This window comes from Pleurodeles waltl, chromosome 3_1 (genome assembly GCF_031143425.1).
Source record: "Pleurodeles waltl isolate 20211129_DDA chromosome 3_1, aPleWal1.hap1.20221129, whole genome shotgun sequence".
NCBI lineage: Eukaryota > Metazoa > Chordata > Amphibia > Caudata > Salamandridae > Pleurodeles > Pleurodeles waltl.
Genome location: NC_090440.1, coordinates 1,790,627,933 through 1,790,647,370, shown reverse-complemented (window position 1 = coordinate 1,790,647,370; position 19,438 = coordinate 1,790,627,933). Strand labels below are relative to the sequence as shown.

Below are 19,438 nucleotides of genomic sequence, written 5' to 3'. Positions count from 1 at the left end.
AAATAGCATAGCCTATCCGGGATAGGGAAGTGACATCTGCCCACAGGAAGTGGTCACATATTGGGTGTAACCACCCTAAGGTAGATGACCCATTGGTCGCTACAAGGTACTCCCCTAAATGCCCACTAAATATAGTATTTAGTGAGCACTCCTAGACCATAGATTCGGATTCTAAAGACAGAAGAAAACCAGCAACAAAGAAGACCCAAGGCTCGAGAACCGAAGTCCTGCGGCATCAAGAAAAGGTGCAAACCCTGCCTGCTGCATCCAGGACTCGACAATCACCAATGAGGGGTTGCTCGGACATCGGAAGGACTCAAAAACCCATTAGAGAACCTCCACTCTTCTAAAAATCATTGAAGATCTCTCTTCAGAGTGAAGACATCACTCTTTTGCATCAAAGACCCAAAAGGCAGTGAAGTCCAGTTCACTGACTGCTGCTGACCAAGGAACCGGATGCCGCAGCAGGACAAAATTTTACCCAGTGGACCCGGATGACGAACCCTGCAAGTGTGCCAAGTTTGGTTGCACTGCAACCTCCAGTGGCTGAACTGTGCAATGGCCAGGGATACTGGACCCCCAAAGTATGACACCCAGGAGGACAGTCCACTCTGGACTGCAAAAGGACCAGGAGGAAGCTCCAGTCGAGGGACTTCAGAAAACAACAGGATCTCCCACCAGAGTGACCCTGATGACCTGCAAGTGACCCTCAAAGTGACCTATCTTCTGCTTCCAAGGGCACCTTTGTACACAGCTCCTGGCTCACCGATTCGCTCTGCAACAGGCTGCCCTGAGATCCAGCTGTGTTCTAAGGGTCCCCCTCCCCTTGCAACCTCGACACTCCATGGGGGACCCGCCTGGCTCACCTTGAAGTCCAACTGTACACTGCTTTTACAAATGGTCCACCGGATGGACTTGCTCCAGCTCCAAAGACTTTCTGCAGCTGCTTCCACTGAAACCTGTCCGAGCTTCTCCAGCTGATACACAGGGCCCACCGATGACCTTGATTTACAACTGAAAGGAGACATTAGTAAACGCATTGCCTGATTTTCTATGTATTTTAAAGTATTTCTCCATTGATTCCTATGGTGTGTAAATACGCACAGAACTGAAACATTTTCTAAACTTTGAAAATGTATAACTTAAAAAGTACTTACCCGATTTTGATCTTTGTTTTAAAAATGTTATGAAAATCTGAAGTTTTTTTGTAAATTGGTAAATTGGTCTTAATTTGTTCTTTTGAGTGTGTTTTTTCATGTATCGATACTGTGAGTACACCAAACGCGTTGCACTTCTCCAAAATTAGTCTAACTGCTTGACCAAGCTACCATAAAAATTAGAGCATTAAGTGGTCTAGTTTTTACCTCTGTAAACCAACGTGTGGTTGCCCGGACCCTCTGCACAGTGTACAACCTTTTGCACACTACTTAGAGGGCCAGCCTCCTACAGTATGCACGTCTACATAAGATGCTGACTCAGTACACCTTTTCCCCAGCTCAGATATATTCCTTTCCCTTTTCTTGTCCTTCAATGATAAGCCTTAATTTTTTTGTTTATCTCCCCTCCTTTGCTCGCCCAATCTCTCTCTCTTTCTCCGTTTCTTATCCTTCTCATCCTTTGTGATTCTCCATTCATCTGTTTCTTTCCCTCTCATTAATACATCCTCTGTTTCCAGCTTTTTCCCTTCTTCCTTTACCTCCCTGCTTTACTTCACTGTTTCTCCCCTTCGTCTTCTCTCCCTTTCTACAATCATTGTTTTTCTGTCCTCCTTACTCTCCTCCCCCAAACATTCAATTCCTGCTTCTTTTCTGTCTACCCATGTTCCCTTATTTTTCCATTCTTCCCATCAAATTGTTCTCTCCTCTTCTCCTTATGTTCCCCTAACCTTTACCTCGTTTCCATTATTTTCTTCACATTATTTAAGTTTTCACTCAGGTTTCTTGCTTTCGCCATTTACTTCACCACCACCTTTCTCTAGTTACTCCTTTTTGTCCCTTTTGTCTTATTATCACTCATTTCCCCATCTTTTCCTTCCCCTTTGCGCATTCTTTCTGTGTCTTTGCCTTCTTTTTCGCCTTGGTTATTTCCTCCCCTCATTATTTCTGTTAACAACACAAGCCATATTGCCCTTGATTAAAGAACATGAGCTTTAGGCGTGCAGTAAGACAATGTAAGATTTGAGTACAAACCAACTGGACCTAGTACTATGGATGGCCATGATACACAGGGAAAAGTAGTACTGAAAAAAAGGCATGACCAAAGCTGCAGACAAAATGGGGTCTGTGAGAAGCATGTGGATGGTCCTCCTCTCCTGCCATATTTCTAAGGAGCAAAGTAGGAAATATCTGGTGATGTTCTCTATAGTAAGGGCTGCAAGGTAATTTCTTGTGATCTGATCTAGGTTAAACGTTATGAGATGTTATCTCCATTAATGTCCTGCTGGTTTATTAGTGTTGTACTGTCATCACATATAATGTAATCAGTATGCTAATTAGTACCTTTGAAACCTGGAAAACCTTCCAATGAACTGTGTGCTGTAAAGTGCAGACTGATCCCTGCTGAGTTAGTCCCCAGAAGTGATTCATGCATCCCCCTTCAAATTGGTATGTTGCAACCTCCTGCACCTTACACTGTTTATTATGCAGTCGCAATGCTGGTCACCATGGGCGGAGGGCTGGAGCTTGACGGCTGCTGCAACTATTACTGTTGCATCTCTGTTTGCTGGCATATTCCTGGCTTTAATGTGCACTCACCCCACATAACGTTTGTAAGGCCTCTGCCTTGTGCTGGTTGCTGAACCAGTCATTCTTGCTTCACACTGCTGCTCGCAGATGCTGCGGTGCATGAAGGTGCCCAGACTTCCCTGCCCTCTTTCTGCCTCACAGAGCTCCTTCAGGGCACAACAAAATTGCCTTCATTCCCAAGCAAGCTCAGAGCCCTGTTAAGACCACCAGTGATTGCCCGTGGTATCACAAGAAGGGCAGCTTTCCATATGTTTTTCACAACAAATGATAGCAGCTGGTGGATTCACAAATGTTGCTGCAAGGGGAGATGCACAGCACAACCATGCTGAGCATGTGTTTGTATTTAGAAGATGCACACGACAAACTAGACCTTGCTGTATTGGGACATTGGCTCTTGCTTTGGTGGTAAGCTTGGGGGTTCTGGCTGTTAGTTGCTTATTTGTGGCATGCAGTTAATAGAGTGGGTTTGAAGTGCAGCATTTTTTATAAGGTGGTGAAAGGTATCTTAAAATTGTCCTAGTAAAATGCTAGATAACATCAAATCCAATGACTTTTTCATTTTAATCTCATAGCCTTTGTTAATTGACATGCAATTGTTGTCCGTTCAAATGGAAATCGTGTTTCGGCATTTTCACCCCATTACTCCTAGTTTTCAAGGTGTGTCTTGCTCTCAACAATCTCTCTCCCACTCTTCGGCCAAACAAATCACTGGTCAGGTACTTTTAGATGTGACGTTTATGGTGGAACCTGCGCTGTTCATGCAAACATATAGGCCCTCATTTCGACCTCGGCGGTCTTTTAGAAAGACCGCCGCGCTGAAGACCGCCAGTGCAGGCGGTTTTCCGTGCAGCGTATGCAGCCATACTGGCGGTCGGCGGTGAAGTGGAGGCTGCTCTACCTCCACCACCCCGTCATCAGAACACCGCCCACCGAGTCACGTCCCATGATTCGGTGTGGCAGTGTTCTGGTGACTGGGTGCTGGCGGCGGAGCAGCCCCCATGGATTCCGTCCCCTCCCGGAGGATCACCGGAACAGGTGATCGTCCGTTAGGGGAGGGTGGTGGGGAGGTGTTGTGTGGTGTGTGCGTGCATGGGAGTGTGAGTGTGTAGAGGGGGTGTGTGAGTGCGTGTATGCATGCAGGGGGGTGTTGTGTGTTTGGAAATGTGTGTGTGTCTGTCTGTATGTGTGCGTGTATGACTGTGTGTCTGCTGGAATGTTTGTTAGTATGTGTGCGGGTATGTGTGGTGGTGGTGTCTGTGTGCATGAAGGGGGGGGGTGTGTCAATGTGGGGGGGTGTGGAGAGTGGGGTACTACCACCTTTGGGGGGCAGTAGGGGGGTGGCGGGTGTGGGGGGAGGACTCAGGGGGTGAGGGAGGGAGGGAGGGGGGGGCAGGGGAGACCCCTATCAGTGCCAGGGAAGGAATTCACTGGCACTGATAGTGCCTACCGCCAAGGATTTCGTGGGGGTTCCAAACCACACGAAATCCATGGCGGAATGCAGGGTCAGGATACCGCCGGCGGTCTGGTGACGGCCGCCGGGCTGGAGACCGAAGTCTCCAGCCCAGCAGTCATCACCGCCCTGGCGGTCAGAGTGGAGAAGTGGCGGACAACCATGTCGGTAACCGCCATGGTCATAATTTCATTTTTTTTTTTCGCCGGCCTGTTGCCGGTATTACCGCCACTTCTCCCCTGTCCGCCAGGGTCGTGATGAGGGCCTTAGTGACCTCTACTTCCATTAAGGGGCTCCAGTTCAGCCTCTTGCAGCTACTGCTGCCTTTTCTCTCAAATCTTCAGTCATTATTTTGAGCTGTTGTCAGTCACACCTTGTATCAGCCCACAAAACTTTTAGTCCAGCAGTTTTTTTCTGTTTGATGTTTGTTGAGGGTGTTGATTAAAACATCCTCATGGCAAGTGCTCTACCAGTTTCTATTCCATCATAAATTCTAATGTGGGAATAGAAAAAAACATTTACACAAGGAGGAGTCGACTCCAAATAAAGGTACTTTATTACCTCCTTTCCTGTAACAGTCATTAAGCTCTGACTTCTATTTTAGGGTAAACAAAGGCGACTCAAAAAAACACTGAAGATTGAGGATGCAACAATTGGAAGGAAACTTTCGGACCATAAACTAAATCGAAGGTCAGACGCTGAATGGCTTCAGCTTAAACCATTGGCAGGTAAATACGCTACCTTGTTCTAAGAGGAGGACAGTTATAAGATCAGAAAAAAGTCTATTGGCACAAAGAGATTGATGAATATGAAAGATTTATTCACAAATTCTGTTTATTAGTCATACATAATTTATTTAAATTTAAATAGATTTTTATATCTTGCTGAAATTAACCTTTTATATGTTTGTCTTATTTTAATTCATATTTTTAAAGGAACAAATCTCAATATGAAAATTGATTTAAAATGACTCATTGGCTATAGCAATGTAACTGAGTCTGTACAAAAATATATATTTCTACCATTTCAAATGTGATTCTACTGTGTTCTCCATGTTCTTCGTTTTCTTTGTGTATCTCCTTGTTTTGTAATGGTTGGCTTCAAAAATAGAATTGTACTCTGTTTCTAAATATTATAATCCAATTTGTCACAATGTAGGTAGAGTAATTTTGGCCAATAGAAGTGATCAGGGATTCGATGCAAATTGACAGTATCGGCCTACTCGTATTTACGTGGGGGGGGCTTACAATAATATATATATATTTTTTTAAAACAGCACTTACCTTGGGACATCCTCTTGTCATCTTTCACCTCCTGGTTCCAGCATCCAACGGGACCCAGTAAACTGCACAAGCCAATCCTGACGCTCCTTTCATGCTGGTAACGAGCATGAAAGCAGCCCCAGGATTGGTAGGAGTGGCCTCTCTCAATGCTCACAAGAGCACTGGAGGCCTGTGCTTTCTCTATCCAGCTGTCTCAAGACAGCTGGGTTAGAGAAGTTTAAAGTGTACATGTAAGACTGGCCATCGCAAGACATCCGGTGAAAGGGACATGCACTCTTTAAACAAGTGCACATCTCACTGCTGCTACTCAGCAGCAATCGCCCGCCCCATCCTGACACTTGGTTCAGGACGGGATGCTAAAAACCAAATGGTAATAAAGAAAGTTTATTACCATTTTATTTTTCAGTTCTTGGGACATCTTTGTTAGCGGGGCGACACACCTCCACTCTCGTGGAGGGGCTGCTCCTCCAAATTGATCTAATTATTGTTTGTTTTGATAGTTTTTCTGTTGTTATAATGTGTCACTAAAAATGTTTTTACTTCTATTCTTCTTTTTCCACTCACTTATATCTGATGGTTATGGGGCTGTCTCTTATTAATTTAGTACCTTGCTTATTCTGTAAAGAGGCAACTAAAGAAATCGTAAATGCTGCAAAACATGTTTGCAGTGAATTTGTGTTTACGTTGGATATCTCAGCTTTTTATGGAATTTTCTTTGAATGAACTTTTGGATTTGAATCCTTTTTACACAGAAGTTTTGTGAAAATAAGTTTTGATATTCATCAGTCTCTTAGCTCCCATGGACTATTTTTCAATCTCAGAACTGACCTTTTCATATTCATATTTAGAGCAGTGGCTGCAACTGAGATCTGGTGTTGGTAAATATTAAGCAAATTCCCCTTTGTTGCCTCAATTACAGTACCTTGTTCGATTGCATCAGTCTGTGCTTGCAAATGATCGTTTTAATCTTCTTCCACAAGAACAGTGAAATGTATCTGCTTTGTTTAGCATGCACATAACCCTTGTTTCTATAAGCTACACCATATGTCTATACTTGTCTATCTGTTGTGCCACAATGAATGTGCTGGCGTTAGCTGTTATGTCCTTTTGAATAAATAGCATGTTGCATTCAAAGGATACTTTTTGGATTTCTGATAACCCAGGCTGTGTTTGACAAATCTTCATGAAATGTCTGAACAATGTACATATAATATCAAACATGGAACACCATATAGGCTTTCGTGACTAGTACTGGTGTCAGTTGGTAAAGATTGGAACCTTGGGAATTTCAGAATAGAATTTCCAGTCTTGATCCCACTCTTTCCAATATGTATCTGGAACCACTGAGGTCTCTGTTGTAGGAATTGTCTGTTTCGATGAGCTGATGATACCCTGCTTTACCTAAACAGTATTCTCTCTTTGTGTGTTGGACACAGTAAATCCTGGATAATGTACAACTTCCTTAGGCTCAACCCTCAGAAAATGGAATTCGTCCTTATTACTCCCAAGCAGAAAACAAATTAGTTCTCTCCATCTCTCTCCCCGATATTGAAATCTTCAGGTTTTACATGGGACTCCCACCTGTCCCCATCAACAGCAGGATAAGGAAAGCTGCAAATTTACGGCTAGAGACATGCTCTACTACTAGAGCCTGCCGTCTGTGTTTGAGGGACAGGTGACCACCCAGACAGGATAGTCAGATGGTGTGGCTCGAGAACATGACCTGTGCATAGTGCCCATTGGGTCCAGCTAGGGCCTGAAGTACTGCTGTTTAGAAGACTCATAAATAATCATAGAAGTTCACTGTTCCCCACAGCTCTGTTGTAGCCAAATGCCATCCCCCAGAATAAACCAGGGACAGGACTTGGTTGAAGTCCACATTGCCAACTTAAAGGGGTGAAAAGTTGGTGTCCCTAAGAGAGATCCAAGACACCAGCGCAGGCCGCCCAATGGTGCTAACATAGGGAGAGGTATGCACATAGAAGCATTGCCATATACCACTAAGCCAGAAGAACAGAAAGGCCTTACTTGTGAAAGAACCCAGTGCTGGAGAAAGCCTGTATCTTAAGAACCTGAGAATATGGCAAGATGTGCTCAAGGCGTGAGTGTGTCAACCTCAGAGAATGAATGGCTGGTTAACTAGATCTGGGCACATGAAGAGGGCTTCAAGTTGAAGGCAAACAGAGTCCCTGCCCACCTGCAAAACGTAAAAGCAGTCTGAGGATTGAATACCTGTGTGATTCACTATGTTCACCTCTGGTTCTGTATAGAGTGATCATAATTGATTGAGCTGAGGCGAGCAACATGATGTGGACTGACAGATTAGCACTAAACAGTAAATCATGCCTTTCAAAACAACTGAGATACTAAAGAGATGCCCATGGCTGCCTCAGATGCCAAAAAAACAAACCACCACCCTTTGGACCTCTAAGAGTTTTTTGGCAAGTATTGCCAAAAAAGTCTTGGAAACTATAGAATTGTGCTTTGAGTTCAGTCTGTAATTCAGTCATTAAAAGCTCTGATCACAGAACATTTTGCAGAGGGTCTTCCAAAATCAACCGAGAAGTCCAGTTCCTCAGGAAAAGCGGCACATTGGTTTATACCCTAATTCAGATGGCTCCAAAAGTGACGCTTATGTAGAAGCTTCACTGTTCTAATGACCAGGTAGTGGATGAGCTTGTGTGAGCAGGCAAAACAGAGATACAGTTATTTGTTTAAAATTTCATGGTTTCAGATGTCATCATTGCTTCCCCTCTCTCCTGCGAGATGTCAGCTTGTGATTAACCGGTTTTGTAATGTCAAAATAACCTGACAGTCTACAGTTTACTTTAGTTAAGCGTTTAGCTGAGCAATTTATATTTATTTACCAGTACCCCAAGGCAAATTTTAAGATTGTTCGCCTTAAGGCACAAAAGGAATCCAGAATCTCCTAGAAACAACATAGTAGGTTTATGGTGTCATGAGAAGAGGTGGAGCAGAAGCACAATTAAGAAAATTACTAAATGACAGAGGACAGAAGGCTAATTTACAAGACTGTTAAAACTTGTGAGGGAAGCAGTTTTCACTGTGATCTAGATACTGCCTGTGAAAGCTGTCCTGTGACAGCAAGTGAGACACATGTACGCTTGAGTTTATGTTAACTGCGACAAACCAAATGTCCTGCCTATTCAGGCAAGCTTGATAGAACTGGCAAAAAAATATTAGTTTTTAGGCTCAGTCAAAGATGACTACAAAAGAAACTAAGGCTATTTTTACTTAACGTGTTGTGTTAGGAGTTTAGCAAATACTAATTAGGTGTTCAATATCATGCCCCCAGAATTAAGGCAAGGGTGGCTGGGCTCGTTGTTATCTGATTAAGGGGTACTTCATTCATCACACAGCAGAGGACTGAATAGAAGAGTACTTGTACTCACCCAAAGACCTACATTTCCAAAAACAAGGTGACTGACGGGGGAGAGAGAATTGCGGTGAACTGTTGCCAAAATATCTGATTTATAGAGAGAATAATGGCCTTGCATCAGTAAAAAGCACCAGATACGTTTATGGTCCAGTATTGGAAGACGTGCTCCAGTACTTCTAATACCTCAGTAAAAGCTCTTTAAAATGTTTTTTTCAAACCATATTTGTTACTTTTTAATATCAGGAGCTAAAATTAAATTCTTTCGAGTTAGGGCAGTGGTATTGAAGATTTTGTGTCATGTACGCCAGCAGCTACCATCAAACTAGATACTAAGGTGCTTACCGCAGTTATTGCTACACTTGTAAAGTATGTATTTTAGATTTTGGTGGACCCTGTGCAAGTATTGCTTTTGGAAAAAAGTGGCAGGCAGGTTACAACCTAAGGGAAATTACACATATTATTTCGAAGGCAGAGAATCATATGTGAGAATACGTCTTTGGACTTGGTAGAGTAATAGTTTCTGCATAGGTCTGATGAACGTCTGAGCCATGGATAAATAAATGTAGCATGATAAATGTCAGCTATTGCCATCCCTCTGCCAGGATTCTAGTTGATGGGCACATGTTCAGGCATTTTTGGAATGCATCAAACATGGATGCCTTGCCTTGTCTTTCTGTAGGGTGCATCACAAATGTTTTTCGGTAAATTGGAATGTTCCTACATAGACTTCTCTGCCATGTCCCTGAACCGCTCCTCTCTTCGCTGCCATTAACTTCTTTCAAATGCTTCCCGTGGATGCCCTGTATTTCTTATGGTAGCAGGATCAGCTCTATATACGTTCCCCCGATTTCTCTGCTTTTGATGGTCCTGCAGAAGCTGGAAGGGCTTTGAGTGATTCTTGCTGCCCTATACTGGGCAAGGTGGATTTTATACTTTGATCTGTTGAAATCTCATTGGTAACGAGCTAATGGGAAGTGTCCCATAAATAGCAGCCATTTTTTTACAGCATGCAGCAAAGTTAAGGAGCATGGCTGACATGTTACCTGGCTTGAAGAAGGCCATCGGAGGAGGGACACTAAGACATGGGAAGAGGGTGATACTGGAGCAGGACTGTTTAGAGAGCCAAACATCTGGTGGGACTTGAGCACTTTGTCCTGGACCCCTAAATGCTAGAGAATGCTGTGCAAGTAGATATTGTGCTAGTGATGAAATAGATGTTAGTGAATCACAAGTAGGCGGTGTGATACCACAAGGAGTGCCAAGTAGGCATTTGACATTTGTGCCAGTTGTGTACATTCTGCCTACTTTTGACTGTGAGTTACACAAATGTCAAACCAGTTGGTGTTTTCCACTTACATGCATGTCTTACTGGTAAAACTAGGTGAGGCTGCATACAAGTGCCCCCTTTCCCAGAGTCAAAACACGCTAGGTAGTCCATCAAAAACGTATTAAAAAATAGAACTCAGAAGACCGCGTGAAAAACTCTGATTTCTACAATTGTCAGTGTCTGAGAAGATTGAGGGCCACAAACGTGACAAATATCCTGTCCGTCGTATTACGATCCCATTATATCCTGTGGGTATCATAATAGAGTGGACGGGATTCCTCCACGTGTCAGAGTATTCCATCCGCCAGGATCTTATTCGAGTCCTAAGACTCAAATTGCTGGTAAGTAGGAAAATACCTTTATTCACTGTCCCTGGCATTCTATCTCTGAGGGCAATCACCTCTGAGTACAATATTCTGAATGTTCCAATGGAAAGTGGGAGAGGGATGGGGATACAGTGAGAATGGAGGAGAAAAGAAACCTTAAAAGTGAACAGTTATTTGAACTATAAATAATACTCCACATCTCCCTTTGATGGAAATGAATGAATACCTGTGGTTCGGTTATAGAATGCAAAAATCCTTATGCCACCAAGGTGCATTTCTGAATCTCTTGGTGTGCTGCCCTTTTTTGCATTTTTTTCATCCAAATCATCTACCTTGACCCCTTCCTTTAAACCTCCCACCAATACACCTGTAGGAGGGCATCCCAATAGTATGTCCATGCTCTACATTTGTCGATTGTCCAGTACTTGCTATGTTTAGTTTGACTTTAGAAATCTGCATTGGCTTGAAGAACTTGTTCCCCCTTCCTCCAATTGATTAGGTCTTTTATTCCATACATAATCTCATACAAACCAATGCTGGTCTTTTACACAATGTTTAGAGTTCTACTTTTTTGATGTTTCAAGATGTTTAATTTCTCTATAGCAATCCTTGTCAAGGATTATAGGAACGTCCCTTCCCAACCCGCTGGGATGTAACTTTTTTGCAAAGTTGTCAACCTTTAACAGATTGAAAATGAGGTTCTGTGACCTGATAAGGAGTGACATAGTAAACCCACAACATATCCTGAATGGCCCTCTTTACAGGATGTCCATTTATACAAGCAAGCACTCCTTTGTCATTCTGTTAGCTCTCTCTACCAGGCCATTGGCCTGGGGTAGTAAAGAACTGTTTTCTGATGAACTATGGACACATTTTTAGGAACTCTTTCATTATATGCGAGGTGAATTGTACCCCTTTTGTCTGTTAGCAAAATGGATGGAAAGGTCTCTGGAGAAAAAGCATCCCATAAAACATTTATCAAGACATCCATAGTAGTGCAATCTGTAGACACAATGCAGTGTGACTGATAACCCGTTCTGGGGAACCAATAATTACATCGTACTCCTTACTTAGCAATACTTAATCCTAAATGTGCCTCATTGGCAGGGTCAATGATTTTATTCCTAAAATCTACTGAGGGTTTAATCTTGCCATTTCTGAAGATTATGTTGTCTGTTATGCTCAACACATTTCTGACTTCCCAGTAGTTCTTAATCTCATCACTTATTTTGCTACACTTTGAGGGCCATCCTTGGATCATATAAATCTTAAGCTGTCTAAATGCTTCATCTTTATTGATAATAGCCTTCAATTTGTCAATAGAAAACGCAGAATTAAGAATCTCCCAAAACTCGATATTCTAAAGTTTCATAGTTATCTTCTATGTCTAATAGGGATCTTAAGAGGTAGATTGTTGCTAAATTCTACTCACTTAAGAAATACTCAGTCTTAAAACAAATACCTTCCAAGCCTATGATCCTTTTAATAATGTGGGTGTGCTATTGAATGTTCCTTTGGTTGTCAAAATGTAAATAAGGGGCTTATGGTCTGTACAGACCATGAACTAAAGACCACACAAGAAAACTTTAAAACGTTTAATGGCCCAAAAGCAAGACAAAGCTTCATTTTTAACCATTGAATGTTTCCTCTCAGATTTTAAAAATGTGCAGAAAGCAAATGCTACAATTTTTTCTCTCCCTTTAACTATACGTGACAAGATAGTCCTTAAACCTTTGTTGCTTGCATCTGTAGCAAGAATCGTCTTCTTGCATGCTTCAAAATGGACTGATACAATGGCCACTTTTGCACACAAAAGATTCTTGACACCTGTCATTGTGTACAGACTTTTTAACATTTCTCAATAGCTCACGTAAATAGTAAGTGATCCTTGAAAAGTTTTTGACATACTTTGACATATACTCCACCAACCCCAAAAGGGATTTGAGTTCTTCTTTGCTATTAGGATAAGCTTTCCTGACAGTATCCAGTAAACTCATTTTTTGTTTGAACCCATCCTTAAAAATGTCATGTCACGGATACTTTACTGAACTCCGTCCTTTCTGCCATTTATTACGTTTAAGTCCGAGCCTCTGCTTCATTTAATCTGGTTAAACCTATTTGTAAATTCACATTGTGTTCTTGGATGAATGAGCCATATATCATGATATCATTCTAGAAACAAAGAGTGTTAGGAATATTGGCTACAACCTTCTGCTTGATTTTCTGGAACACTGTGGCTCAAGATGCCAGCCAAAACGGCATTCAGCACAACATGTATGCCCAAAATGGTGTAATGAATATAATTAATGGTCTTGTCAACGGATTGAGTTCCACCTGTTGGTATGCCATAGATAAATCAATTACAGTTAAACAGGATGCTATGCCAATAGTACTTGCATTTCATTTATGTGAGGTTATAGATATATGCCTATCAATATGTTACTGTTGAGATCCCTAAAGGATTTGATTACCATTGTCTTCGGTAACAAACTATTGAGACTAATGGACAGTCAATGGTTTGAATAATGCCTAATTCTGTCAGGCGGTTCTCTTTGTATGGAATTATTAAACAAATGAGGAACAGCTTTAGCTGTTTGGACCACTGGTAGCGCATCACACTTACTTTTTTTCTTTCTCATGTTGCTGCTCATGTTGTAAGTATACGTTTTCATTAAACAATTTTGGGAGCTCATCACATACTTGAAAATCAATAATAGATCCGTTTGCCGCTGTACCTGTTCAGGGTTATTAGGATCCAATGAACAACTTTGAAGATTGCATGGCTGTAGAAGCAGGACGGTCTCCATTCCCAAAACAGGCCCAACTCAGGAAGCAGTATCATCAGCTACTGGATTTCTGTAATGCTCTGTATAGGTTATCTGCCACTGAAGTCATCTTTCTCCCCAGCTAGTGAAGCACAGTGTTGAAATCTGGATACTGTTTAGGCTTTACTAGATGACTGCACTGGGATTTGCTGCAGAGAGAGCTGTACAGCGGGGATTGGAGATGGTGAAGCTGTCTCCTTCACAGCCAGCAACTTGTAACCAGTGAAGAAGTTAAGACTCGAACAGCAGGTATGTAGGAAGATAAGATACCTTTTATTCACCATCCCCTGCTCGCTATCTCTGAGGAGAATCGCCTTGGAGTACAACATTCTCAACAGTCGGAATGTTCCAATGAGAAGCAGGGGAAGGCTGGGGATACAGTAAAAATGGAGAAGGAAAGGAACCTTAAAAGGGAACAGGTACGTGAGCCATAAATAAGATTACAACACTGTCCCACTCTGAGATATTGAATCTGAATTTATGGAGATGAGAAGTTGAAGGAACTTCATTACATGAATTGAAGTCTGAAGTATTTTGGCTGACTGAAGAAGTAATATTATTTGATTGGATTGACCATCACTACACTATTATTTGTAGAATTAAACACAGAGTTGTATCCATGGAAAGGGCTGTTAATTCTATGTTTGGATAGGATTGTGGCAGCTGAGAGCATCATTTTGCCAAGCGTGCTAAATATGATTGAGTCATATCTGGTGTGTTTATGGGGGTATTTACAATACAAACTATGATATAGTCAATTCATATTGGAGGGGCATACAATTCTATTAAAAAAAAAATCTGATTGCAAGAGAGAATGTGCACTTGTGGTCACTTTACGCTCCCCATTGGAAATATAATTTTTTACTGTCTTTGTTAAAACTAAAAACTTTTAAAGTTCAGTTCTTTCTTTAAGTTCACTTGGACCTGGAAAATTTTGCGAAAATCAGTTTAAGGCTGGCAAAATTAAAATGTATGGGCCTGAAAAGTGCTAAACCCCTGGTAATGTCCTTAAAGAATTGCATGTCGTTGTCGACAACCACTTTTCAGTGGGTGTAACTAGTTGTTGGCCCTGTGCGTAGGAGCCTCCATGTGCATCTGAAGACAGTCACTTTTATTTTCGTGGGCCTAAGATGTCCACTGCTCACTGCAGAAGATCAGTGGGACCTTGCTTTAGGCTGGAAAGCGTTAAACTAAACAATTATGTGGTGGTATTAGGTGAGTGGTAGCAGGATGCTACACACAATTACTTAACACAAACTTTAATGCCATTCCTAACACAGTTCCACAATTGTGTAAAAAAACAAAAAAAAAACTACTTTGGAGGAGTCAAGATAGCTGACTGAGCAGACAAGCCCGGGCTCTGACAGATTCCTTGTGTTAGACCCCCCTCGACTTCCCCCAGGCCTTAACACAGCTGCAGTACCGCCTGCGAGGGAAGCGGTGCATCCTCAACCTCCCACTGCAAACCCCCCCTCCTCCTCAGGGGTAGGCAGGAAGACAAAAATCTTGGAAGCCCTGCTGAGTCGTGCCGGACCTGGCGGCAGGAGAGAGAGCCGAGCTAGTCGTGAGGGAAATCACTGGACGCACGCTGCAGGTGTGAAGGCACTGCTGCTGGCGGGACCCGGGTTGCTGGACAGCCGCATGATTGAGTGGACGAACTGGGACAAGGAGCGGGTGTGCTGTCAGCGGCAGTGAGGCGGCACAGGAGCCGGGAGCTGGATGGGTTTCATGGCGAACTGCAACGGAGAGAGGAGGCCGACGGCCTACATTGGCAGGCGATGAGTCAAACAGAGGTGCGGAGGTAGGGAGACTGCGCACGTTCACTGGACTAGGGGAGGAGTACTGCTGATGTTCCCCTCTCCCCATTGCTGAGGCCCCTGCCCGGGACTATTACAAATCGGATCTGGCCTGGTGAAACCTGCATGGACAGTGGTATGTAGAGGATGGGGCTGGGCACTAAAATGGAGCTCACTATGGCACATATAGCCGCTAAGAAGGCTGTGTTCTAGGATCTGGGCAGGTAACTGAGATTGGCGACTATGAACCCGGGATACACTCATATTGCAGCTGGTTTGGATGGGTGGCACATGATCGGGAAAAGCATAAACAGGAAAAAGAGAACAGAGGGGTGGGTCGCATTAAGTCTATTGGTGCTGGAAATGAATCAGATGTGAAGCATTGGCCCAATCATTGCCAATTGATCTAATGGAGCAGTTGGGGTGGAACCTGACACACAACTATTAAAAAGCAGATTAACGTGGCGATCTCCTGGGCCCTGCCGATAAAGTGCGTGACAGCCTGAGGAGAGATATAATCGCACAGTAGGATTACTCCTCAACTTTGCAGTGAGTGGAGCAAGGCACAGATGCCAATCAAGCTTCAAGGGTTAGTGGGCACGGCTCCCAAGACGCACCTTACAATTGAAGATGGTCTGGCCAGGATGGCTCAAAGTGCGACACCAGGTGAGGAGGTCATGACACTATCAGGGTTTAACTTAAAAACTCTTATATTGGACAAGAATAAGGCCATAACTGAAAAGATTGACGGTGTGACCTCTGCTGTGGCACTGCTACTGCAGGACATGGACAAGATGCGAAACAAGGTCATGGATGATATAGAGGAGTCTGTGGGAGCACATGCCACCACACTGGCTGAACATGAACCGTGTGTTCAGAGACAGGAGGCCAAACTTACAGACAGAACAGACATAACACGACTTAATAACATCCGCATTCTAGGACTGCCAGAGGGAACAGAGACTATGTCAATTGAGCAATTCCTGGAGGCCTGGCTAGCAGTCATCGTGCCGGGTCTTGAGATGGCAGAAGAATTGTAGGTGGACGGTGTCCATCGGACACTGGGGGCAAACTGAAGCTGGGAGCGCTACCACCTATGCTTATTGCCAGGATGCAGTGATACAAAGGCAAAATTAATGTGCTGGAAGTGGCGTGTACACAACAAAGTGTGGAGCACAATGGAAACAAGATCTCATTTGACCCTAAATATGTCACAGCTTGGCAGAAAAAAATGGAGATGCTTTCTGGAAGTTAAAAAGAAACTCCAGGAATGCAGCCTAGCATATGCGCTCCTGTCCCCGACTAGACCTGAGGAGGCCCTGCCATTTGTTGGAAATAATTGAACCCACGCCAGCAGAGTTGAAGTTGGGAGAGACACAGGAAATATGTGTCTGGAAAGGAGGGCATTAACGGTACATGACTAAACTGAGGGGGGTGATCACCTCTTGAATGAAAATAACTCGAACATCAGATCCAAAATGTGTTCATTTCCTTTTTTTTTTCCTCTCTATTTTAGAGCTCCTCAGGAGAGTGGTTAAATGGTAGCGCTGCGACTGATGTCATCCCGGTTTTTGGGTGCACATGAACAGTGCGCTGTGTCGGGGATGTCTAATTGTTATCATGCAAGGGATTTTGGGTGGACAACTTATGTGTCACTTGTGGCGGCCAGGTTGGGGTGGACCACACAGGAGGGTTGAGGGTGGGTAATCAGGTCGTGGAGCAATGAGGGTAGGAACATGCGCAGTGAACGAGCAACACACTTCTAACATGGGGGTAAAAATAGTCTCCTGGAATATTAAAGGGATACAGAACCCAATTAAAAGGCAGAGAATATGCTCCTGTCTTGACAAACAAGAAGCAAAGGTAGTAATGTTACAGGAAACACACCTACTGCCGCATGAACATGACCAGGTCCGTACCAGATGGGGAGGCCAAATGTGGTACACCAGTTTCACTTCCTCGGCACGAGGAGTGTTGCTGTAGATTGCTGCCAGTTTTCCTTTTGCGGCAGACATGACCCTGAAGGCAGCAAATGGGCGATATGTCGGGTGGTGGGCCACATCGGTGGCAGACAGGCGGCGTTCCTTAACACCTATGCACCAAACATAGATGCACCTGACTTCTATGCAGGGGTGAGACGACTGTTAGCACCATATGCACACTATGATATAATTTGGATGGGGGACTGTAATGGTGTGTTAGGCAGAGATTGCTCAGGGCCCAATATGCATCCACTGGGAAGGTCCTCACAAGCCCTACTAGAGGGGATAGATGCGCTACGCCTGGTGGAACTATGATGGGCCCGACACGGGGTTACTCTTCTTACTCCCCACCAAATGGGACATTCTCAAGGATAGATTACATGCTTAGTCACCCAGAACAACTTGCACTCTTTGAGGGCATATGTTATCTAGACCAAACGCGGTGAGATCACTCTCCATTGGCGGCGGAGCTGCCGCGTAAGGCCTATGTCTCCCCTGTGCCGCAGTGGCGCTTTCACTCTCAAGCACTACACGATCACACCTACAGGGAGGATATCCAAGAAGCAATATGAGAATATTTTCACCTTAACACAGGCACTGTTCAATCAGGAGTCCTGTAGGAAGCATTTAAAATAACTAGTAGAGGGAAATGTATAGCTCCAATATATGGGGTGTGACACCGTTACAAGACTGTAGCAAGACATAGCGGATATAGATAAGCAGGCCCCACATACAAATGAGGTATGAGAAGTCAGACATAAATTAACTGCTGAATTAGAGGAAGCACAGGATACTTTGAGGAAGCATGGCTATATCATATATACAGAAACACAACATGAACAAGGGGACACCACTGGCCGGCTACTAGCGTGGCTAGTCAACAAGGGGGGGGGGTTGGAGCAATGTTGTGGCAGCCATTAGGGGTACGCATGGTGAAATGCTGGCATCACAAGAATCAGTACCGGAGCGCTTTGTTGACGTTTACTTGGTGCTTTTTAAGCGGCAAATACAGGGATCTCAAGAGGATATAGAGACTATAATAGATGAGGCGCAGTTGACCCAGGTAGATGAGGAAAAGAAGATGCTACTAAATGCGCTTATAGAGGAAACTTACATCAGATGGACATTTACACATATGAACACCGGGAAAGCACTGGGTAATGACTGGGCAACGGGGAATTCTACCACACATATGTAGACATCTCCGGTAAACCTCTGCTGGCCATGCATAATGAAGCATTTGAGAAGGAGATACTGCCCTTATCCCTGTGGGAACCACACATAATGACTTCCTACAAGCAGGCGGGACCCGGTTGAGTGTGAATCTTATCGACCACTGTTGATGATCACTGTAGACACTAAAATCCAAGGGAAAATCCTAGCACACAGACTGGCGAAAGCTGCAGAAAGTGCCATACACTCGGACCAAGTGGATTTTGTAGGGGGATGGACCACCGCACTAATATATGCAAAGAACAGGCTGCGAAAGGTGGTGAGACTTGGGCCCTAGCAAGTTTGGACGTTGATAAGGCTTTCAACACAGTTGATTGGCTGTTGATGGAAAGGACCAATTGCAGATATGTACTAGGGGAGGATTACCTCAGATAGGTATATGCTGACGCCCAGAGTAAGAGTGGGTCATAGACTGTCGGAAGCTTGGCCAATAGGGAGAGGGACACAAAGGGTGCCCTCTCTCCCCCTTAATATTTGTTATGGCCATAGAAACACTGGCACAGATTATACGCCGTAGACATATGGATATCTGGATCATGAAGGGGGGCAAGAAGCAAATAGTGTCTTTATATGCAGGCAACATCCTGCTGACATTGAGGGACCCTGCGACTAATTGGGCAATTCTCTATGACACCATAAAATAGGTTGGGACTCACTCTGCCTTCCTGTGAATACAGATAAATCAGTGCTATATCCTATATCGCAGGGACTTGGCACAGACTACACCAGTCAAATATTTAGGGATCGACCTGAGCTGACATATGACAGAGGCATATGAGGTGAACGTAGACAGATTACTGCTTATCCTTGAGAAAAGCGTAGGCAGGTGGTTATGGCTCCCTATGTCACTGATGGGGTGAATAGCAATAAGCTAAATTATAATGGTACCTAGGGTTCTATATATACTACAGCATATGCTGATGGGTATCCCAGAGCCGTGCTTCCGCAAACTGGACGAACTTCTCAGATTGCTTTGCTGGGGGAACGGTCGTGCAAGAGATTGCAGTGGGAATGTTGGGGAATGCAGGCCCCAGACTTCTGGACCTATTGCTGGGCCTCCCACAAGCAATAT

At 43.8% G+C, this 19,438-nt stretch overlaps 1 protein-coding gene across 3 annotated transcripts in view; it reads left to right on the top strand.

Annotated features, from left to right (window-relative positions):
* The window catches only part of SLC39A10 (solute carrier family 39 member 10), a 269,902-nt gene that overhangs the window by 160,220 nt on the left and 90,244 nt on the right, over nt 1–19,438 (top strand). For all 3 annotated transcript variants that reach the window (XM_069225865.1, XM_069225864.1, XM_069225866.1), the window contains one exon: nt 4,799–4,922. In XM_069225865.1, the coding sequence (XP_069081966.1) occupies nt 4,799–4,922 (124 nt within the window). The remainder of the gene's footprint in view (nt 1–4,798; nt 4,923–19,438) is intronic.